At 46.9% G+C, this 23,291-nt stretch overlaps 3 protein-coding genes and 1 non-coding gene across 5 annotated transcripts in view; 3 read left to right on the top strand and 1 right to left on the bottom strand.

The window, feature by feature from the left end:
- USP4 (ubiquitin specific peptidase 4) overlaps positions 1–1,997 on the top strand; it is a 50,008-nt gene extending 48,011 nt beyond the window's left edge. The window contains exons 21-22 of one of the 2 annotated variants that reach the window (XM_007446194.1): positions 771–859; positions 1,260–1,997. In XM_007446194.1, the coding sequence (XP_007446256.1) occupies positions 771–859; positions 1,260–1,418 (248 nt within the window). In that variant the 3' untranslated portion in view covers positions 1,419–1,997. The remainder of the gene's footprint in view (positions 1–770; positions 860–1,259) is intronic. The other variant, XM_007446195.1, reaches the window with a different exon arrangement.
- An 873-nt stretch (positions 1,998–2,870) lies between these two features.
- CUNH3orf62 (chromosome unknown C3orf62 homolog) lies at positions 2,871–5,498 on the top strand. The gene is made up of 3 exons (XM_007446193.1): positions 2,871–3,301; positions 4,148–4,239; positions 5,233–5,498. Exons 1-3 carry the CDS (start codon positions 2,892–2,894, stop codon positions 5,496–5,498), a joined length of 768 nt encoding a protein of 255 aa, XP_007446255.1. The 5' UTR covers positions 2,871–2,891.
- Positions 5,499–13,339: 7,841 nt separating this feature from the next.
- IHO1 (interactor of HORMAD1 1) overlaps positions 13,340–23,291 on the bottom strand; it is a 27,672-nt gene continuing 17,720 nt past the window's right edge. Inside the window, exons 4-7 of the mRNA XM_007446192.1 lie at positions 22,671–22,719; positions 22,390–22,477; positions 14,830–14,933; positions 13,340–14,485 (exon numbers count right to left, since the gene is read on the bottom strand). Coding sequence (XP_007446254.1) covers positions 13,340–14,485; positions 14,830–14,933; positions 22,390–22,477; positions 22,671–22,719 — 1,387 coding nt within the window. The remainder of the gene's footprint in view (positions 14,486–14,829; positions 14,934–22,389; positions 22,478–22,670; positions 22,720–23,291) is intronic.
- TRNAG-CCC (transfer RNA glycine (anticodon CCC)) lies at positions 19,215–19,287 on the top strand. The gene has a single exon. It is a non-coding gene; the product is annotated as a tRNA-Gly (tRNA).

The following is a 23,291-nucleotide window of genomic DNA, read 5'->3' as shown; positions in this document are numbered from 1 at the left end:
GGTGGAGGGAAATGCTTGGCCCGGTGTGAGGAATTGTTACCCAGCCGCAGATTCTTGACTCACAGTTTCGAAGGCAGATATATTTAAGTTTTCTTGTTCACATCCCAGCTTTGCAAACCCAAACACCCAATGTGTCCCTCTCTGGGATTACCCCACAGGCTCCAGAGGCAGTGAGAGGCAGTAGTAGCCAACCATCTGCCTGGATGAAGTGGGGGAGTTTGACTTGGCATGTTTTTGAGAACTGTTGTTTTGTTTAAATCTTAAAGTATCAGCTCCTTTTAAGTGTCCCCTGACTCTGGGTTATTGCTCATAGCCATCCTGAAGATTGACACTGGATTCCTGTATTTTTTGGATTAGTTTTCCAAAATTAGAGTTTAAGCCTTGGTCCCCAGCAGCTCCATTTTTACCCTTTTAGTGCCTTTTTGAGAAGGAACAGATTTTTTTTTTTTAACATCTTTATTGGAGTATAATTGCTTTACAATGGTGTGTTAGTTTCTGCTTTATAACAAAGTGAATCAGCTATACATATACATATATCCCCATATCTCTTCCCCCTTGCGCCTCCCTCCCTCCCACCCTCCATAGGAACAGGGTTTTTTTTAAAGGATGAGTTATCTTTTGGTTGTTAGGACACAACCTATAAATTACTTTTAATTTCAGACTCTGTTTGTTTCATGTTTTGGAATTGTGTTGCTGTTGAGTGCCACTGTAATGAGCTAGCCAGATTAGCTCTCTTGGTGACCAGCTAGAGTATTCTCTTGCTTTGGCAGACACTGCGTACGCGAAGAACAAACTGAACGGGAAATGGTATTACTTTGATGATAGCAGTGTGTCCCTGGCCTCCGAGGATCAAATAGTGGTGAGTAGGCCCTAATACCTGGTTCCTACTCTTACCTTTAGGGATTAGAGCTGGGAAGAGTCTTCCGAGGTAGTTGGTTATTTAGTCATCCTGCTGGGACAGTGGAAGCAAGGTGTGGTGGAGAAAGAGTTGGCTGCCATTCCTTATGGGACACTTCCTAAATGAGATGCTCAACTCTCCTCGGGGTCTGTCACAAGGCCCCTGCCTTTCCCCACTCCCTGGGGAGGGTCAGCATGAGCCAGCCTCAGGTAGAAGGGTTTTCACAGTCACTTCAGTGTGTGGCTGCACAGGGCAAGACGGTGGATCCCTGAGAATGGTGTGTTTTGAACGGAGAGAAAAGCTGTGGGGGAATGCGTGATTTTCCAACCAGTGAATGGATGTTGCCCCTCTTGTGTTTTAGACGAAAGCAGCTTATGTGCTGTTTTACCAGCGGCGAGATGATGAGTTGTATAAGACGACTTCACTCAGTTTTCCTGGATCCTTTGATGGAGGGACGAGACCACGCAGCTTACAGCAGGGCATGGGGAATGATGAGACTTGCAGCATGGACACCAACTGATGCTGCCTCAGTGACCCTGCACCACAGCACCAGTGCAATCCCTCAGGAGAACACCTTTGACACTGAAGACTTGCTAGTGTTCCGTCTAAAAACCGGATGAGGAAATGCTTTTATGAGAAAAAAAAAAAAAAGGTTATGTTAGGAGGCTGAATTATTTTTCTTTTTATACAGGTGGTGAGAAATTTCTGTAAAACCTGTGGAGCTGCAAAGTAGGGGTCGGGAGGGGGGCACATAATGGAATATGTCTGATGGATTCCAGAGAATGGAGAGGAACACACTGTCATTGAGTTTGGTGTGGCCATGAAGACCTGCCACAGGCTGCCCTGAGTTCCTGGATTTTTGATTCTCGTGAATGATTACTGTTCCCCCCAGTAGTCTGCCCACAGTAAATGAAGCCTCGACTAAATGATGTCATCCCCTTCTCCCTTGCTGTGCACTGAGATGGGGTTATAATACCCTAAAAATAAGCCACCAAAGCCCATTTCTGTTTCCCTTTGTGTCATCTTGGAATATCCAGCTTTCTTCTCCCTAATGAAATGAAGGTGCTTGGTGTTGGGGTTTCCTGCCCCTCCGTCTCCTGTGGAACCTAGCAGTTCTGTTATGTCCCCCAGCATCCTTGTTGAATTGAGACAGTTGGATACCCCTCTGGCACTTTTATTAGATATCACTTGGAAGTCGGTACACTAAACCGCTGGGTAATGGGTCGCGTCCAGTCGTTTCTCTCCCTGTTGGCTCGAGAATGGGAACCTTCCTGGGCTTGGAAAGGGCTCCCATTCTCGCTGCTGACTTCGGTTAGAAGTGAGATCCCCGCCCCTCCAGCCGATTTTCTTTCGGCGGTCAGGCCTCCGCACGCCTGCCAGGGCCGCACTCCCAGGGCCGTTGTCTTTGTCGTGGGGAGGCCTGAGACCCCTGTCCCCTCCGTGCGTGGTGCCCTTGCTTCCCCTTGCGTTGGTTCAAAGAACAAGGGCATCTGGGCTTTTCTTGTCTGACCTTTAACCTGAGCCGTGGGGGTTGGGCCTGTCAGTCGCGGGCACATGCGATCGAAGACGGCGTGCGCGACGACCGTTGGTAGGGGCGGTGGTGCGGGAGCGTCGGCTGCTGCTCGGTGAGGACCCGGCTGTGGGTCTCCGCTCGGGGGCTGGCCTCTGGGTGGGGGCGGGCCGGATCCTGCGACCGAAGGGGCAGCGGGCTGGGATGAGGGGCCCGGAGCCGGGGGAGGGGGGGTGGTTCCGGCTCCATTGCCGGTTCCTCCCTCCCTGAGAACCGCGGACCGCACCTGACCCCACGGAGAAAAAAGCCCTGGGAGTGTGGGTTTACCTGCTGTCCGACCCATGGCGTGGCTCAAACTTAAGGAAATTGTGGCAAATACTCCATTTGGGGGTGGTTTACAACCTCATCTGTAACATAATTTTCACGTTGCTTTGTGCATTTCCAGTGTATTGTATAATAAAGACATGGTCGCTTTTAGGGGAGATGTCTGAAAAACTGAGAAGATGCAGAAAGGAGCTGACTGCAGCCATTGACCGGGCCTTTGAAGGACTCAGTCATTCCCAGGAGTGCTCAGGCATGCAGAGGCAGGAGCTGGACGCTGCGCCGCTTTCCTTCCCCTTCCCCATGCACAGGCTCCTGTGCAGGAGGCACCCACTGGCAGCCTGCTCCTCTGTGACTCCTTTCTCTCCTGTCCCGTTTGCTCCTGGGAATGAGAGCCCTGCCTTTGCACCAAACCACGAACCCGTGAGTGCAAAGACACGTGCTCTATGCCCCAAAAGAAAACCTCTGACCAGCAAGGAAAACATATCGATGCATTCCTCGATTTTGGCACCTGAAAGACAGTTTTGGAGAGCGGCAGGAGATGGGGAGAACTGGAGAAAAGACAGTCTAAGGTGATTCCAATCTGAATAGTTTAATAGCTATAAATTAGGGGTATCTCATATCTGAAAAAATTGTTGAAAATCCTAAATTGAGTCCATGAGTCCATAACACTACTCTTGCCTCCCCTCTGAAGCTCTAAGACTTTATTTGGGAAGTTTGTAAACGTTCTTCAGAAAGTGTGTGTGTGTGTGTGTGTGTGTGTGTGTGTTTGTTTGTTTGTTTTGAGGGGTTGAGGGGTCTTGGATGTCTAACCAGTTATGGAAACCACTCTGCAGTACCAAAAGGGGTACTGAATGTTAAAGAACCTAGTTTTACAAGTCATCTTATTTTTTGTACTGCAGAAACACATATCTTAATTCCAGTGTTTTTTTCCCCAAACTGGGGAGAGGTGGATCGATGGCTGGGCCCTGACTTCATCCTTGCTTCTGCTCCCCTTCCTCACCCCCGAGCTTTTTAGGCTTTCCCTGGGATAAGGTCTTCCCTAGACCTTTTCTTCTCCCAGGTAGCTGCAAACTGCCTCATCCTAGGCACCTTGATTTGAAGCAAGGAGGACCATATGGGCTGAAACTTCAAGGTTCTGCCATCTTGGTTGCTCTGTAGTCAGAGACTGAAGAAGCCATTTAATCATTTCAGTTCTACAAATATTTGTGCTCATATTCACAAACAATGGGCATTATGATGCTTTTAGTCAGCTTCACTGATTCAGTGGTTCCCAGTCATCCTCTAATCACAGCATAAATGACAATTTAAAGTACCAGTGTTTGTCTTTAAGATTATCTAACACTGAGTTCCCCTCCAATATTTTCTTGAAAGAGGATCTAACCCCCCACCTTTTTCTTTTCACCTGGGGGCTGCAGGAAAGATATGGAGAAAGATTTGAAGGTTGAGTCAAACATGCCACTCAGCAGTTCTAGCCAAGAGGTCACAAAGGATTTGCTTGACATGATCGGTGAGTACAGAGGGCTGGTCCATCCTCTCTCTGGAAGGATAGTTTCTTCACACAGGCCCCTGAGTCAGCAAGCATCTTATAAAAAAAAAAAAAATTATTTTCCACTGGCTTGTTAGATTTGTTTTGCTCACAACAGAGAGCCTTCATGGAGCTGATAACGTGGGGGAGTTACACATCAGTCAAGTCATTTCATAAATGTACAGTTAGAGTGAATCCTTGGAGGCCAGGGACAGCAACCCCTGTTGGTGGATGAGCTTAGATGTGAAGGAAACAGGACATAGGCAGAGATGGGGGTAGGGGAAGAGGAGAGTAGTCCAGCTAGGGGGGCATTAATACAAGATTAGAAGAAAAGTTGGAAGCCAAAAACTCCCCTATAATTCCACCATCCACCACAAAGGCAGCCACTGTTAACACAGTGCTCTATACCCTGTCATAGATTCTTTTTCTATACACACATCTGTATATTCTGTGTGTGGACTATTTTTTTTTAAAAGCTATTATATATTTAGCTTTTTTTTTCTCATTTTTTGGCCACGCCGCACAGCATGTGGGATCTTAGTTCCGCGATCAGGGATTGAACCCGTGCTCCCTGCACTGGAAGCTCAGAGTCTTAACTGCTGGACCGCCAGGGAAGTCCCAGCAGGCAGCATTTTGATTACCCAAAAGATCCCATTTTTCTCACACTGTGTCTTGTGCCCGCAGGTCAGGGAGTAGTTTCTTGAGGGCTGGAACAAACACATGCATCTCTGTATCCTCCCACTTAAACCCTCCTTGGAAACCAAGGAGATGGTTGGGGCTCAATAAATACCTGAGCTAGGAAGGGGGGCACCAAGCCCATGTTAGAATGTGGCAGCCTGCCAGCCCTGGGGACAGGAATACAGGCTTTGCAGAGTCCCCAGAAATGGCCGCCCATTTGTGGTTTTTAACTTGTGCCTGAAATGTCTTAAGAAATCTCTCACTGGAATTGTAATGCTGAATGTTTTTATTTTTAAGACCATACAGGCATCCAAACTATTGAAGAATTGGCTGGAAAACTAGAATTTGAAAATGAGTTGAATCGTGTGTGTGGTTGCTGTGAAGATTCGCCCTTCAAGGCGGAAGCCTGGGCCCTGCTTGTGGACGAGAGCCCTCAGGAAGCCTCGGATGCAGACCCTGGCGGCCTCAAGCAGGCTTTCTATGATCACAATATCGTGGAGACTGTTCTGGACTTGGAAGAGGACTACAATTTGCTGACCTCTTTTAAATACCGAATTGAGTAAGGACAGTTGACTTCAGCTTTGATTCTTTACAGCAGGAGTCTGATGTTAGGGCGTCTGTGCAGGGCAGTCACAGTTGTCATCAGGGGCCATGTTCTTCAGACGCTTGGCAGAATCTGAATTACCCCACCCTTTTTAACTTCCAATTGTGTCCCCTCTTGAGCTGAGAGCCCAGTTTGTTTGTTTGTTTAATGCTGTTGCTTTGAAGTGTTTCTTTTTTTTTCACCTTTTTTTTTTAACACCTTGACTGTTTTTTTGATTGATGTTCAATATACCCAGAACCCAAGGTAGGTGCAGGTCTTGGGCCTCTGCTGTGTGTCTTCATGTTCTTTTCCATGGACCCCTGAAAAAGTACGGGGGCCACAACCAGCATGGGCATTCTGTACCCCTGGGACCAGCCCATCCCAGGCCAGCTCAGCCTGTATGGAGGAACTGGCGTCAAGATGGACCTTGGCCCCAGACCCTCTGCCACATCTGCGCACTTTGCACACAAGGCTGCCTGTCCCCTGCACGGGCCTCATGCCCTCTTCGTGTCCAGACCCTCAATCCCTCCATCCTTGCCCCTGCCCAGCTCAAAGCCCTCTGCAAAGGCCTCCTACTTGTGTCAGAGGGGCTGGTAGCATCCCTTATTAGGTTTCCTGGGCTGGAGCCAACCCTCCACCACGGCTTGAGAGAAAGGACATCATCAGAAATTATTTGGACAGATCCCTCAAAACCATGATGTTCTTTCAGGAAACCTAATAAGTTGTTGGGCAAGGTATCATGCCTCCCTGAAGCTGAGTCTCAGGGAAGTGCCCGCCTCCTAGGCATAGGGGAGTATGGGGGTAAGGAGTCTGGTGCAAAGCTGTTGTAAGACCCAAAACTCAAACCAAGGAGCTGGGAGGAAGTCCCAGGGGCCGAGGACCCCCCCACCAGTCGATATTTTAGGCTAGTGACCCAGCATAGGGCAGGCTGCAGAGCTGACATCACCCCTTTACTACAGGTCTGGAGATTCCTCTGGGCCCCCAGGTAGAGACCTTGCATCTACTCCGTAGCTGTGTGAGACTGGGCACTTGCCTGACCCTGAGAACTAGCCACCGGCCACTTCATGGGACAGGCCTCCGCTGGGGGGTAGAGGGCAGGACGGGCTAACCAGAGGCTCCTTCCAAGCCACCATACACTCACTCCCTGCAGCAGATAATAAACATCACAGATTATGGAATTGGGGTTCACTTTCTATTCCCTGAATAGGAGAGACAGGAGCAAATAAGAAGAAATGCTCACAGCTTCTTGCCTGCCCCACTCCAGGGGGAATGGGGCCATCTGGAGGGAGAGTTGTCAGGCTACTTGATATTCAAAAAACCAGGTCTCCCAACAGTGAGTTCCAAATAATATGCCTTGATGTGGATACTCTCCCACAGAGGATGTGGGGCTTAATCCTCATCTCCCCCAACCCCTGCCTGTCACCACCCCTTGAGGGTGAGCTGAACTTAGTGACTCGCTTCCAAGGAATAGAGCTGGGAAAGGGAAAGATAGTAGATTACATGGAGAAGCCTGGCAGACACCCCTTAACCAAGTGATGAAGATGAGCACCACCCGTGCTGTCCTGTGCACGTCATCCACCCCTGACAGGATACAATAAGAAGGGTGCTTCATTTCCATGGTATTCCTACCAAAACCTCCCAGCCCCAATCTAATTGTGAGACAAACATCAGATGAACCCAGTTTGCGAGATATTCTACAGGATACCTGGCCAGTACTCAAGGTCATTAAAAACAAGGAAAGACTCAAAATCTATCAGCAGCGGACACTGAGGAGACACAATGACTAAATGCAGTGCGGTGTACTGGATTGTGTCCTGGAACGTGTCCTGGAACAGAGAGAGGACATTAATGGAAAAACGGATCAAATCTAAATACAGGCTCAAGTTTAGTTAATATGGTTATTAGTTTCTTAGTTTTGACAAGTATGCCACAGTTATGCAAGATGTTAACATTAAGAGAAGCTGGGTGAAGGATATATTTGAACTTATTGTCTTTGCAACTTTCCTGTAAATCTGAATTTATTACAAAATTTAAGTTGTATTATTTTTTTTTAAATGCAGTTGATCCCAAGTTTGTGAAATGTGTGTATGAGCACACATGCAGAAAACTGTTATGGAGGAACAAGGAGGGTTTAGGTCTTTTTCTTGTCTGTATTTTTAAATTTATCTGCAGTGGACATGTGTCACTTCTGTAGAAAAAAGAAATTAGAGTTGTTTTTTAAAACCCTCATCTTCACCAACCAGCCATGGGCATCCCTCACCAGAAACCTGCCCAGAGGTGACCTTCACAGTTTCCAGGAACTGGTGCAGGTCCAGGGCCTGCAAGGCGGTGCTCAGCAGGACCCTGACAAGGGGGTCGCCCTTCCCTGCGGGTGCTGGACCCTCAGGGCCAGAAACTCTGGGTCTCACAGAGCTGTTTCTCAGCACTCAGTGCTGGGAATGGGGATCTAGCCCTAACCCTGCAAGACTGAAATGAGAGGGCTTTTCTTCTGCCTGTAGCAGAGACTGTGGCCCTTGGGAATGAGGGCGGAGCCTGGGGTAGGGGTGGGGTAGGAGGGAGGGGTCAGGTTTTCTCTGGCTGGATAGACAAATATACCTCTGTTTTAGCAAACCCTTTATGTGAAAATTCAGATTTACCAAAAGGGCTAATTCATCCTGGAATCCTTAAATGAGAAGCGTTTCCTCACTGTAGAAACACAGCTATTTAGTAAAGCAGGTGAGCCCTGAGCCTCTGGCATGCCAGTCCCAGAGTAGCTGGGGTGGCCATGTGGTCATTTCCCTGGTGACACCTACTCTTGTCTCTGCATCCCTGGCTCCCCAAGGTGCCCAAAGGACACTTTCCTGCCTTTGTCATCTGTTTCAGGGTGGTGGGCAGATGTGTGCTCCTCTGCACAGAGCAGGGGTTTGAGGAGTTAGTCTCTAAGGATTTAGCTGGAGGAATAAAAGGAGCCTGGAACATTTTTTGCCTAGAACATTTATTTTAATAAACTTGGGACCAAAGATTTATTGGGGAGACATTGATATTTGAGAAACTAAAAATGTTTTACGTCATTCGGTTCTCTCCCCCACAGTTCATCTTGGAAAGCCAAACAATCCCTGAATTGTTTCCGTGGAAACACCAAACTGCAATTTGGATTAGCAGAATCAAAATAGAAACAAGGCAGCTTCAAGAATAAATAGGAGCTTTGGAACCTGCTAGTCACCAACTGCCAGTTCAAGCTACAGCACAAGGCATGTGAGAAGCTGGGCCCATCCAGTTCTATAAGGAGGGGTTTCCAGGTCCCCTGGCTACATGCTGCCGGGTCAATGCCAAAGTCACTAGAAACCAGCTCTGTCTGCATACTGGTAGACTTGTAACAATACTTAATGTAGGAGCTGGTCTGTAGAAACTAGGAGAGGCTGGGGGTCTGGAGGGAAAGTGGGGGGAAGAAGGGACAGGAAAAAGGAGAGATGAGTGAATGCCGAGTGAAGTTCCAGCAAGGAGCAGAGGCCACAGCTGAGGCCTGAGAGTACAGCAACAGTTCTTTCAAGAGGACAATTCAAGGGACTTCCCCAGTGGTCCAGTGGTTGGGACTCCGAGCTTCTATTGCAGGGGGCGTGGGTTTGATCCCTGGTCAGGGAGCTAAGATCCCACATGCCACGCAGTGTGGCGAAAAAAAAAAAAAAAAGACAATTCAAGGGTGGCCAAGGGCTGGAAACAGTGACCCTATCCTCAGCCCCATCTGGACTGCAATGTTCCCCACGTTCCTGTCTAGCAACACAGGTCTAGACTGGATTCTGAATTCTTGCCAGGTAAGCTCTGGGGGCACTTGTGGTCAGTAAGCGCCTGCTTCTGTGTGGCTCCAGCCAGCACAATCAGGCATGCAAGCCTACCTTCTCATCTCTGAGTCTCAGGGTTCCCTCCCCCTACCTCCTGCTCCCCTCACCAGGGGAATGGGGGAGGCATCTCCTGGCCCACCTGCCCTGGCTCCTTGGCATTCTCCTGTACCCTGCACTTCCAATCCCAGGGAAGACTCCAAGGGGGTCAGGAGACAAGGAGGGAGATAGATAACCTGGGGGACCTTTGCCCCTCACCTTTGCACCCAGGAATGTGCTGATAGGGCAGCAACACCATCCTGCCACTGGAAGAGTTGTGAGCTATTAATGATCAAAGAAATTGATGAAAAGGATTTGCAAAAGAGGCCAATCTCCCCTCTAACCGAGGCACAAGACGTTTAACATGGCAGTGAAGGCCAGTGAACTAGGCAAGCAAACCTGGGAGGCCACTGCACCTGATTATGGGTAGTTATTGGAAAGGCTGTCATCTAGAGACAATCTGAGACTCTGGTAATTTGCTTTCTCCCTGGAGTATGTGGGAGAACATTAATATTTTAGGTTCCAGCTAAATATTTATAGAGGGAACAAAGTTTTACTCAGGAAATCTGTTTGACAGTGGATTCCAGCCCTAGTGGGGAATCCGTGCTAGGCCAGCTGGAAAATGCCTGATTTGATGAAGAGTTTTGGCCTAAGGCCTGGCATGAAAAACAATTGCAGAACTACGTTCAGCTCTTGTAGGAAACCACTATCTTTTTTGAGGGCAAAAAGTCTGTTGTTTTCTGGGCACTTTGGGTGGGAGCTGGTCTGGGAGAGAGGAATGGGCATCTTATAGGAGATACGTCATCAGGACCCCTTTGAAACGTCTGAGACAAAGAAGGGAAGTTGCAAAGGGATACCAGAGAGACCCAACTTTCAGAACAGGCTGCTAGGAGCTGTTTGAAAGATAAGCAAGAGATCCCTGCTCTCAGTAAGTATTTATCAAGTGTCTACTAGTGCCAGACACTCTCCTGGATGCTGAGGATACAGTAGGGATGAGGCCGATGCTGCTCTTGCTTCTGGAGTTTATATTCTACTGTGCAATGTGGGCAAACACAAAAATACTGATATAATATATCATTTCAGATGGAACTGTATGAGAAAAATTAAAACAGGGTAAAGGAATGGGCAGTGAGTAGGGTGAGCCCCTTCAGAAGAGGAGAGGTCAGGAAAAGGCCTCTCTGTAGGTGACATTTAAATTGATACTTGAATGTTAAGACAATTAGGTGCTGCAAGTGGCTTCACTTCCATCCTCAGACTGTAACTGGAGTTGTATAGAGGGAGGAGCCCCTAGGTGGGCCCTAGGCCGGTAGACCTCCCACCACATCCACCCCTGTGTGGCTACATACATCTCTATCAGCATCCAAAGAGCCAAAAATGTTGCATGCTCCAGGGACGTGCCTGGGCTGTGTTGTGCTCACCAAATTTGGCAGGAACACAATAGTTTAAAAAAAAAAAGCCTTAGGAATAAAATAAGAAACAGAATATCCTTTCCGATGATTGCCAGAGACAGGCAGCATAATTTTAATTAACCCAGCCCTGTTAGGCGGTAAATTTACTGCTCATTCTACAAAAACACCCAGCTCATGTAACACTGAGTCACTCTGATCTTTGACTTTAAACAAAATGAAATACTTTTTTTTTTTTTTTTTTTTTTTTTGGCGGTACGCGGGCCTCTCACTGCTGTGGCCTGTCCCGTTGCGGAGCACAGGCTCCAGACACGCAGGCTCAGCAGCCATGGGTCACGGGCCCAGCCGCTCCACGGCACGTGGGATCTTCCCAGACTGGGGCACGAACCCGTGTCCCCTGCATCGGCAGGGGGGCTCTCAACCACTGCGCCACCAGGGAAGCCCCAAAATGAAATACTTTTGAAGAAATACAGGATTTCATAACTCAAAGCAGAATCAAAGAACAGAGGGTCCTGCTTTGGCATTTCAAAGTTGGACAAGACCCTTCATTGAGAAGGCCACAGTCATAAATACTGGTGGAGTTTTCTCAACAGGGTCTCAACTGTGAAGTAAAATGACTAAACCTTTCAACTTAGAGTAATAAAATATTTCCAAATACAGACCCCTCTGATCTACAAGCCTCATGCTAACTGCTCCACAGCCACCTGTAGTCAGTTTGGGAAGGGCTGGGCTGCTTCCTCCAGTGCCGTCCTTGCACACAGGCAGAGAAAACCAGCAGGGAAGGTAGTGGAGGCTGGCAGAGGGCAGGGTGAACAGATATCCAGTGAGACCCACAGGGAGAGTAGAGGCCAGGGCACCCTAAGGCAGAGCCCAAGTCTGTACTTCCTAGGCCTTGAAGAGAGAGGGCTGCTGCCATTGCCTGTGGCTGTAGACTGCAGGACGCCCTTGGTCTGGAAATGAGAGTGAAAGCACCTTAGGCTGGTTCCTGGTAGCCCTGCCGAAGGTGTCACAGGCAAATTAAACTCTCCCAGATTTTTGTGGGATACATAACCCTGAAAATAAAGAATATAAAAATGAGAAATCAGGAACCATTACTTTCTATAATGGCCCACACAGAAGCCCCATTTTCAGGAATTCCCTGGCGGTCCACTGTGTAGGACTCAGCACTTTCACTGCCGTGGCCCAGTTTCAATCCCTGGCCAGGGAACTAAGATCCCCTGCAAGCTGTGTGGCACGGCCAAAAAAAGAAAAGCCCCATTTTCAACCCTGTACTGGCTTGATAATAGGCAAATTCTGGAAGCTGTCCATCCATGAGGATTTTTACTTTCATAAAAAAAAGAAAAATCAGGGCTTCCCTGGTGGTGCAGTGGTTAAGAATCTGCCTGCCAATGCAGGGGACACCGGTTTGAGCCCTGGTCCGGGAAGATCCCACATGCCATAGAGCAACTCAGCCCGTGCATCACAACTACTGAGCCTGTGCTCTAGAGCCCACGATCCACAACTACTGAGCCCACGTGCCTAAAGAAGCCACCGCAATAAGAAGCCCGTGCACCGCAACGAAGACCCAACACAGCCAAAAATAAATAAATAAAATTGAAAAGAAAAGAAAAATCAGTTTGAGTAGGGTGTGGTTTATTCAAAATCATCTTATGAGAAGCGTAAGGAATAAAAAGATGGTACACACCTTAAAAGTTTTATCTTTATTTTTTGATTTTTTTGTATTACAAAAGAAGTACATATATATTGCAAAAAGTCAAAAACTTCAACAAGATATATTGGAAAGCCAAAGTCTCATATAAGTGCACTGCTCTCCAGAAATGATACAGGGCCCACAGCCGCTCTCATTAGCTTTAAAAGAGTGGTTGAAAACAGGACAGGGGAAAACGGCTAGAAAGAAAAATGGAACCGTGTGCCTGTGAAGAGTGTGGTTCCTGGCATTTGTTTGGTGCATGTCACCTCTCTTTTCTTGGTGGCTTTATATTTCCCTGTTCACAGGAAGTCTGACTTTGTGTGTGCCCTATAATATTTCCACTGACCAAAAAATGCAGATGCTCTCGCAGCAAAACTGGATACAAATAATAATTTTTTTAAAAAATCCTGAGGCCCAGAAAGATATTGGTCATGTGAAGGAAATGTTTGAAGACCAAAAATGTTGTGTTTGGGAGACATCCTGCCACACCAACAGTTTTGTGAGAGCCCTTCTGCTACTGGATATTCCATATGGAAGGCACCCCTCCTTCTACCAAACACAACACCCTCCTCATGCCCCACACCCAGGCTGCTGCCCCAGGTCTCATCACCACCTCTGCACACATTTCATTCCCCTAAATAAGGGTGTATTTATCCCTATGCTTTGTCATGGGCAGTACCTGGTACCCAGAATGCCGGATCTGCTCCCCAGCCCTGCACTGACCACCACTCCCTCCAAAGCATAGCCTCTGACCCTGAGGGATCCAGGCAGGCCTCTGGGAACTTTCTGCTGTTAGCCAGCCCAAAGCGTTCTGTGATTTGTCTTTCCAGCTGAGACCAATAAACCATCAGGTGAATTCACTATGGGCTGGTCAGAAGCCATCATCACTGCTATCAAAACCCAGGTCATAGAGCATATTCTTCCTTGGCTCCTTGCACTGAGGGGGCTCTTTTCTGATTTTGAGGTCACTGAACCAGCTCATCTGTTGGTCCCCCTGGGAACTGTGAGAAAGCAGGCTGTTGTCTTGGGAAGCATGCCCACTGTACTGCAAGAGATTCCCTTGCACTGCCCTTGCTGTCTTACTGGGCATGACTGTTCCTCTCAGAGCAGAGCAGACTGGTTTTGTGGGGCTCCTGGGGCCCTGAAGATGCAGGGGCTGAGCAAGGGGTTCCTGCCACCCCTGGGGGGGCCTTTGTGGGATGGAAACTGGAGGGTGAGGATATTTAGAATTGGAAGCACAGGTTTTGCTTGGGGTTTGTTCTTGCTTCCTGGCTAGGAGCCTGCTTCTGGGGGCTTTCCTGGGGTGCTGCTTCTTGCCTTTCCCCCCTCTTTCTACAGTTCTGCCTTTCTGTTCAGTCACCAACCTTTGTTCACAAGGGTTACACGAAAATATGCCTTTGGCTTGACATTTTTGGCAGGTGTTCTTAATGCTGGTTGCCAAGTTGTTTAAATCCAGGGATATAAGCCGCGAAGCTCCTTGGGAAACCAGGTCCCTGTCTTCAGGAATCTTGTGGCCCAGGATGCCAGAGCCATTGTTCTCAGAGCCTGTTTTAGTAATAGCACAATTCTGGCAGTTAGTCTGCACTGGCTTGTCCTTGATTTGCCTGTTTCTTTTGCTAGTTCCAACTGCCAGCGGCACAGCCTCCTCTTGGAGAGCACTACTCTTTGCTCCCTCACCCCAGACGCCAGACTCCCCAGGCCTCAAGGAGCCCACATTAAGATTGCATGCAGCAGGGAGGGCCTGGGCCTGCCACACAGCTGGTTCCTCAGAGGCATATTTCTCCTGCCTGGTGAAACTGAAGCTCTGGGCCAGAGGTGGTGAAGTCTGAGAAACACTGTCCTTCACATGTCTCGGTATCCGAGGGACAGAGATCAATTGATTTAGCTCTGCTAGGACACTGGGCATATTCAGCTGACCTAGCTGCTCACACAGCTTCTGGAAGTCCTTACTCTGCTGAGCAACTAAAACTTCAAAGTGCTTCAGGTTGGACTTCATTTCTATAAACTCTGCTTGTCTCTAAAGAAAGGCAATGAGAAAGAAGGGAGTTACGGACAGTGCAACTCAGAATGCACAATATAATGTATGAACAAAACAAAGGATGGGCCAGCAGATCAAAACCTTGTCCCTTGCTGGGTACTATCCAGGGGATACATGGCTACACTCTGGAGCAGGGTCCCTAGGGTCCACATCATGCCAGAGAACCTTGGGAAAGGAAGCTGGCCTCTACCCTGGCCTGTTACCAAGGGGCCTGTGGTGGCCTCTGTTCTTGGCTGAAATTTGCAATTTTAAAGGTGTCTCTCTAGGTCTTAGTAACAAAGCCATAAACACACTTGAGGAAAGGGGTCAGGGTCTACACTTACACCTTCAAATCTCTTTTGCAGCTCAAGGATGGCCTGTTCCATGTTGCATTTGTCCCGCACTGTTTCCAACACCAGATCACTCTGGGCCTTCATGGTCTCTTGCACTAAATACAAAACAATGACAATTCACCACATGAAGACTATGGTATGCCCCACCCTGCCCAGGCCACAGTCGTGGAGAGGGAGAAGCTGGAACCCGGCACGGGCTACCAGAGCCTGCTCTGCCAACACCCAGAACTCTAACCATCCAGATCAGCCCTGGTGAGGAGAGAAAGCAAGAACAGGTTGGTTCCTCCACTGTCTCTTCTTCCCTCCCTCCCTGAGAACATCCTGGCCAAAGCAGACTCAACCTTAGCACCTGCTGGGGACTCTGAAACCTGCTGCCCAGATGATGGCACCAACGTCCTCTTTGGCCAGCCTTCTTGGCCCTGTCATCAGAGTGATCTTTCTAGAATGTAGATATGATCATGCCTCCTCTAAAACGGTCACTGGAACTTTCAATGGTACCCCACGGGCCACTGGATGAAGTCCAAATCTTTCAATAAATTGGCTAACAAGACCCAGGCTCACTTCCCTTTGAGTCACTATCCTCTGCATCTCTGAGCTCTGCCTAAGCAATCTCTCTTCCACCATTGGCTTTTTTTTTTTTCTTTTTTTTTTTTTTTTTGCAGTACACAGGCCTCTCACTGCTGTGGCCTCTCCCATTCCGGAGCACAGGCTCTGGACGCGCAGGCTCAGCGGCCATGGCCCACGGGCCTAGCTGCTCCACGGCATGTGGGATCTTCCAGGACCAGGGCAAGAACCCGTGTCCCCTGCATCGGCAGGCGGACTCTCAACCACGGCACCACCAGGGAAGAGCTTCACCATTGGCTTTTGAAAATGCTGTTCCCTTGGTTTACAGTACTCCTGCTTCCATCCCTCAGGAATGGGAGAAGAAGAAAGGATCCTCAGAATGATGGTGAAGTCCTAAGAAGAGGACATAAAGCATAGCCTGCCCAATCTGGAGCTGGAGGCTGAGCTCCAGGCAGGACATCTCTAATGAAAAAGTGAAACAGAAAGACTCCCCAATGTGTTTGAACATACTAATTGGAGATTTACAGTTTTTCTTTGTTTTGTTTTGTTTTTTTCTTTTCGGTACACGGGCCTCTCACTGTTGTGGCCTCTCCTGTTGCGGAGCACAGGCTCCGGACGCGCAGGCTCAGCAGCCATGGCTCACGGGCCTAGCCACTCCGCGGCATGTGGGAATCTTCCCAGAACGGGGCACGAACCCGTGTCCCCTGCATCGACAGGCGGACTCTCAACCACTGCGCCACCAGGGAAGCCCGGAGAGTTACAGTTTTATCTGAAAGTTTATTATCAGACACTGTGCTAGGTGCATGGAAACAATCTTGAACAAAACTACTTACATGAACTTTGCAGTCTTGAAGAAGAAAAAATAACAAGTAAACAAACATGCGCATTAATAAATGAAAATTGTGATAAGTGTTCTAATAGGAAATATAATAAAAATAAGAGGGTGGGGCTTCCCTGGTGGCGCAGTGGTTGGGAGTCTGCCTGCCAGTGCAGGAGACACGGGTTCGAGCCCTGGTCTGGGAGGATCCCACATGCTGCGGAGCAACTAAGCCCGTGAGCCACAACTACTGAGCTTGCGCGTCTGGAGCCTGTGCTCCGCAACGGGAGAGGCCACGACAGTGAGAGGCCCGTGCACCGCGATGAGGAGTGGCCCCTGCTTGCTGCAACTGGAGAAAGCCCTCGCACAGAAACGAAGACCCAACACAGCCAAAAATAAATAAATAAATAAATAAAAATTAAAAAAAAAATAATAAGAGGGTGGGGGCACCTACTTTAGATAAGGTCATCAGAGATAAGAGTCATGTAAGGTGAAACCAGAAAGATAAGGAGCAGCTAGCCCTGCAAAGATTAGGGAGAGGTTATTCAGCTAGAGGAAAGAGCAAGTGCAAAAATTCTGAGGCAAGAAAGAGCCTGTGATGACTAGGAATAGACAAGCCAGTGTGGTCTTGGGGGAAAAAAAGTAAAAAGTGGTAAATTTTATATTATGTGTATTTTACCACAATAAAAAATGTAAGAATTTTTTTAGAAAACAAATTTTCTATTACTCAACACAAGTTAAATTCCATGTGTCAAGCAATTAGAAAAAGGCTGTTTACTTATATTTCAAGTACTGGATTCCTGCCCCTAAACTCAATTAGTGAAATATTTTTCCAGACATCCATGTTGATATTTGTAGTAGAAAGCAAATGTAATTGCCCTACCCTAGTTGAGTTCCTAAATATCAATGTTTCTTAGGAACAGAAAATGAGGAAGGCAAGCAAAGTGTTCAATTCTAGATTCAGTACTCAGTAAGCATCAGTCTGTGGTCCCACATATTCTTTCTTTGTCCTTGGGAAACATATGTTCAGGGTCTTCTCCTTTGAAAAGCTTTTGTATTGAGGTATTACTTCCAAAGTCTATTGAATATTTTTCTTTTAAAAACTATAACAGGGGCTTCCCTGGTGGCGCAGTGGTTAAGACTCTGTGCTCTCAATGCAGGGGGCACAGATTCGATTCCTGGTGGGGAATTTAAGATCCTGCATGCTGCATGGCACAGCCAAAAACAAAACAAAACTATAACAGTATAAACAGGCATACAATGAAAAATGATCGAATCTCTCCCATGAAGACCTTGGTCCTGCTTCCTGGATTTAACGTTATGAGCAGTTTCTGGAATTTTGTATCAATACATGTGCATATCCACGTTTAGGTTATAGATCCCGCGTGTGTGTGCACGTGCAAGCGTGCATGTGTGTGTGCGTGTGTCTTCTCTAGAAGGAGACTCATTTCATTTCTGCTTTGTCTATAAACAAATTTTTAGCTTTTTAGTAAAAATGCCATTTAAAATCCACTTCCATATTCTGGACAATATCTCTAGTTTCTTTCTCCCTCCCTCCCTCCCTCCCTTTCTTTCTTTCTTTTTTTTTTTCTGCAAAAAGCTTTATTGTTTCCATTTGGTCCAAGGCTTGGGAAAGGGGTCCAGGGGGGTTAAAAAGCTGCCGCTGGGGGGGGGGGGCACAGATTCGATTCCTGGTGGGGAATTTAAGATCCTGCATGCTGCATGGCACAGCCAAAAACAAAACAAAACTATAACAGTATAAACAGGCATACAATGAAAAATGATCGAATCTCTCCCATGAAGACCTTGGTCCTGCTTCCTGGATTTAACGTTATGAGCAGTTTCTGGAATTTTGTATCAATACATGTGCATATCCACGTTTAGGTTATAGATCCCGCGTGTGTGTGCACGTGCAAGCGTGCATGTGTGTGTGCGTGTGTCTTCTCTAGAAGGAGACTCATTTCATTTCTGCTTTGTCTATAAACAAATTTTTAGCTTTTTAGTAAAAATGCCATTTAAAATCCACTTCCATATTCTGGACAATATCTCTAGTTTCTTTCTCCCTCCCTCCCTCCCTCCCTTTCTTTCTTTCTTTTTTTTTTTCTGCAAAAAGCTTTATTGTTTCCATTTGGTCCAAGGCTTGGGAAAGGGGTCCAGGGTGGTTAAAAAGCTGCCTAGTGGCTGCAGAGAGGGGCTTCAGGCAGAAGCCCTGACACCAGAGGGGCTCCTCGGAGGCCGCTGGGCTCTGGAGGCTCTTAGTCATGCTTGAGGGTGAGCCTTTCGAAGAGATACTGGCCCAGCCCAGCCTGGGGACCAGCCAGCCTGGGGAGATTAGTCAGGTGGTCGCCATCTTCTTCATGAGCTTCACCTGCTCCTCCAGGAAGCAGCTCTCCCGGAAGTCACAGAGGTGGGGGTCTGTGCGGGCAGAACCCAGGGCGTGCAGGTCCACAAGGACCTGGTTCAGGTTCTCCCTGAGCACAGCGGCTTCCATAGAGTCCTGGGTTTTACCCCACTCATCTTGAGATAGCTTCGGCCGCTGTGCTGGTTTTGCCTTTTCAAGAGACACTCGGCGCACTCACGATTCTCCTCAGCCAATTCACAGAAAAAGTGGCCCATGCCCTCCAGAGCTACATCGTCACTACCAGAGAGAGGTAGGTGTAAGAGGCCTGCAGATGCATGTTGACAAGGCAGTTGACGGTAGCCTCTACCTTGGAGGAATAATTCTGACGAATCCGGGAGCTCATGGTTGATAGGTAATAAGGAGTTAAGCTCAAAAAATGGTGTTGGCTGGTCCCGGTGGCCGAGGATAGCTGAGTGGCTGATTGTGAAGGTTGTGACTGGAAAAAAGGATGGGGGTTGGTCAGAGTTTGGAGCAAGGGGCATCCCTGCATCTGTTCCATCCAAACACTGTTGAAGTAAGAGACAGATATGAGGGACCGCCGAGCGCACTGCCAATATCTCTATTTTCTTGTGAAGATGATTTTGTTTAGGGACTTCCCTGGTAGTCCAGTGGGTAGGACTCCGCACTCCCAATGCAGGGGGCCCAGTTTCGATCCCTGGTCAGGGAACTAGTTCCTGCATGCATGCCACAACTAAGAGCCTGCATGCCACAACTAAAGATCCAGCCTGCCACAACTAAGACCCGGTGCAGCCAAAATAAATTAATTAATATTTTTTAGAAAACAGATGATTTTGTTTGGCCTGAGGCGTCCCAGCACTGGAGCTTACAGGCTGTTGGGTGGGGCCAGGTCTCGGTGCCATGGCCGCAAAATGTCTCCCTCCAGACAGAGTTCACTTCCCTGCTATGTCCACCACCAGCTTTTATGACCCCAGAGAGAGCCATAGCCACCCCCGCCCCCTGCCTCCCCAGGAGACCCTCCAAGACAAGCAGGTAGGTCTGGCCCCGACTTCTGTGAAGTCACTGCTTTTGCCCCGGGACCCCTGTGCGTGCAGGACCTTGTGCACACCCTCCAAGCGTGGAGTCTCTGTTTTCCCCAGTCCTGTGGTGCTCCTGCAATCAAGCCCTGTTGCCCTTCAAAGCCAAATGCTCTGGGGGCTCTTCCTCCCCATGCCAGACCCCTAGGCTGGGGAGCCTGGCGCGGGGCTCGGAGCTCTCCTGTGAGAGAACTTCTGTGATATAATTACTCTCCAGTTTGTGGGTCGCCCACCCAGGTGGTATGGGATTTGATTATATTGTGAGTGCGCCACTCCTACTGTCTTGTGGTTTCTTCTTTATGTCCTTGGATGTAGAATATCTTTTTTTGGTAGATTCCAGTCTTTTTTTATCGATGGTTGTTCAGCAGTTAGTTGTGATTCTGGTGTGCTCGTGAGAGGAGGTGAGCTCAAGGTCCTCCTACTCGCCGCCACCTTGTCTCTGTCCTCGAAGATGATTTTGTTTATTTCTATTTTAGTGATTTGACAAGGGCTCCATTTAGATGAGGTCATATTCTGATGCTTTTCCACTGATGGCCAGTGATTCTCCTTTAACTCTAGTTTTGCTCTCCCTGCTGTGCTAATGAAAGCCGCCTGAGAAAGGGTCTGGGAGCCTCCCTGTACAAGAGGAGTTTGCTCAGTCCCCCTTTTTCTCAGGATACCCTTCCCAATTTTCACTGACTGATCTCACTCCTCCACAAGATGTGTCCTGGAGCAAACTATGTGCACATAAGCAGCACCTTGCTGTTTTCATTTAACAATTAATATTTCCATTCCAACATGGTTCATATAGATGGACCTCATTCTGCTCAACAATTGTTATGTGCCTTGCTCAGAAAGGCATTTCTCACTCTAAAATTATAAAAATGTTGCTCATGCTTCTTATGGTTCTTTTAATGATTTAATCACCACACAATATATTGATTCATATGGAATTAATTTTGACATATGGTGTTATCTATTTTCCAAAAGAGTCATTCTCTGATTTTGATAGTGGCCCCTCCTTTTTATTCTCCTAATGACCATATTTTTCAATAGAACTTATATGTATTAGGTGAAAGTACTGCTTTCTACTAATTGACCCACCTAAACCCAAGATAAAGTGAGATGTGGATGGCCTTGGTAATTTATTCTATTACTCTGGTCCTTGGTGTCCTCAGCTGAAGAAGAAGAGGAGTTAGATTAGATGGCCTTGAGAGATCCTTCTCGTTGTACAGGCAGAATGTGACTGGGGAAAGATTTCATGACCTCATTCTGTGAAGGTATGAATTACCTAATAACCCAAGGCAGTGCTTTCACATAGTATCTTCCCTCTTCCCTTACAAGCACAGTGAGTACATACTGAAAGCCTGCAGAATGCACTGACTGGCAAGTTCAGTGCTCTAGGCTAGCTGGACTGGGCCTAGCTATATGACAGGGGATTTGCCTGGTTCCTCTCTCAATGACTAACTTCCTGCTCCTGATCACTACCTACCAAGAAAGGGAATGATTCTGGACAGGCTCCTTGTGCCTATTTTTAAGAACAACCTGGCTTTTAATTAATGTAGTGCCACAGTGTTTGTTACTGTTTGCCTTATCAATGTGGCTGTCTTGAGTCTTAAACTCTGAAAGTTAAGAAACCGTCAGGGGCGAAGGATCAGGATCCCCATGCCTACTATAAGCCAGACTCAGTTCTACTCCTCTCTCTGCCTTCATTCTGTGTTGGGGCCTTGAGCACTTCCATTCCCTATTCTGGGCCTTAAATACCACACATTTGCTGCAATTCTCCTTTTTGTACTTCACCCAGTTTTAAACATAACAAGTAAAGAGAGTGCTTTCCTTGCACACTTAAAATGAGTTATTTCCAGAACTGGTTTCCAAGCAGATGCACAGTTGCCCTGTGTGTGGGATATTCAGGTTGGAAGCCAGCAGACAGTACAGGGCTTCTTTGTAGACAGATGGGGATTAATTTCTAAGTTACACAAAGGCATTAATTTTTGTAAATCATGAGCAATCCATCCCATGGCATTTGAATAAGTTGACTTCAATTTGTTTAAAATAAAAAATAAACACACAGACAAATGCAAACAAGTGCACATGCAGTCATCATCTTGCTGTTTAGCTGAGAAGCTGTTGGTTCCAGGGAAGTGTTCATCTAAGGAGACCTGTGTAATGGTTAAATAAGGGCCTGAACCATGGTTTCACCTAAATGTAAATCACTAATTGGCAGAGCAGAGGACTTTACAAACCACAGACTGTAACTGAAATTGAGAAAGATGCTGTGATTCACTACAAAACAGCTCTCATTGAAATGAAGGAAGCAAGAAGAACAGTAGGTGACTAGAGTATTTCTAACTCCTAAAGGAGTACTGTCTTTATTTCTAAGTCCTAAGGGAGCAAGGGAGTCTTTATAGACAGCACAGCCAGCAATTCATTTGAGAACCAGGGATGCCCTTGATTCACTTCAAGCAGTGAGATGAGAAACCTGGTAGAACTATCTGTCCTGAGGCAGCAGGGTTACTGGGCGGAGGATTGGTGCTCCAGAAAAGGCATAGAGGGACCAGGGCATTCCCATACAGAGGTGAAGCCCACTACCTAGTTCAGCTCCACATCTCTTCAGGGCTAATCTTATGTACCCATTCTCTCATCTGAAACACTCTATGGAACCTCACCACTGGCAGAAATCTGGCTAGGGTCAGAAAGTTCACATTCACTGCTCACCAGTGCCCCCTACTGATAACCTCAAACTCGACACTCACATGTCTTGGCCACAGTTTCCAAAGAATCCAAAATTGACTGACTTCTGGAACTGAGATGTTCCTCAAATTTTTCCACAGATGTCTGTAACTTAAGAAACCCAAAATTAGGAAATAATTCACAGACTGTTGCCTTATTTTATTAACTTTGTGAACTGTCATTTAATGATAAAAAAGGGTAGTTAAAATATTGCTATTCTACACGAACAGAAGTCAATACAATATAATTATTAAACTTCTTAAAATGCAAGATGTTCTAATGCCTTGAAATGTGGCACACTTACCCTGTTAATGCTTTCTTTGATATGGGAAATGAAATTGTATAGAGTATCACTAAAATAGGAGAGAAAAAAGAAAGTAAATCTTTGTGAAATATTGAAACAGTAGGTAACAGATTTGATTCCATAAACATGGCTGGCCTCTACCTAGTGCAGCATCAAAACGGTGCTTGATCAGAGTTGAAGACTCAACTCTGAGAAACCTTAGTGCCCAGATGGAAAAAAGGAGAACACTGACTTTTCCTGATCATTTCCAAAGCAAAACACTTTTTTGTTTTTTTTAAATTTACTCTACAAGGATCTTAAATGAGGTTGCATTTTAGCAATTCAAGTGGTTACTGCAGTAGAACAGACCAGCTTTCATTTTTATGGCAAACATGGCTTCCCCCAAATTCCTGGATACATCTTAATCTAATGACTATTATTTTGACAGTAAGAATGAGATAATATAGAGACAGTTCTGGGAACAATATTAATTTCTAATGAAAAAGAAATTTTCACAATTATTCCTCAAATAAATATCCCTCTTTTGAAAAAAATCAGACAAGGGTCATCATTAAAAATTTTTACAGATTTTTGGTTTTTAAATCTATACAAATGCAAATATCAATTTTTTTTTTTTTTTTT

The sequence above is a fragment of the Lipotes vexillifer genome, unplaced genomic scaffold, assembly GCF_000442215.2.
Source record: "Lipotes vexillifer unplaced genomic scaffold, Lipotes_vexillifer_v1.1 scaffold491, whole genome shotgun sequence".
NCBI lineage: Eukaryota > Metazoa > Chordata > Mammalia > Artiodactyla > Lipotidae > Lipotes > Lipotes vexillifer.
This window is presented reverse-complemented; position numbering and strand designations above follow the sequence as displayed.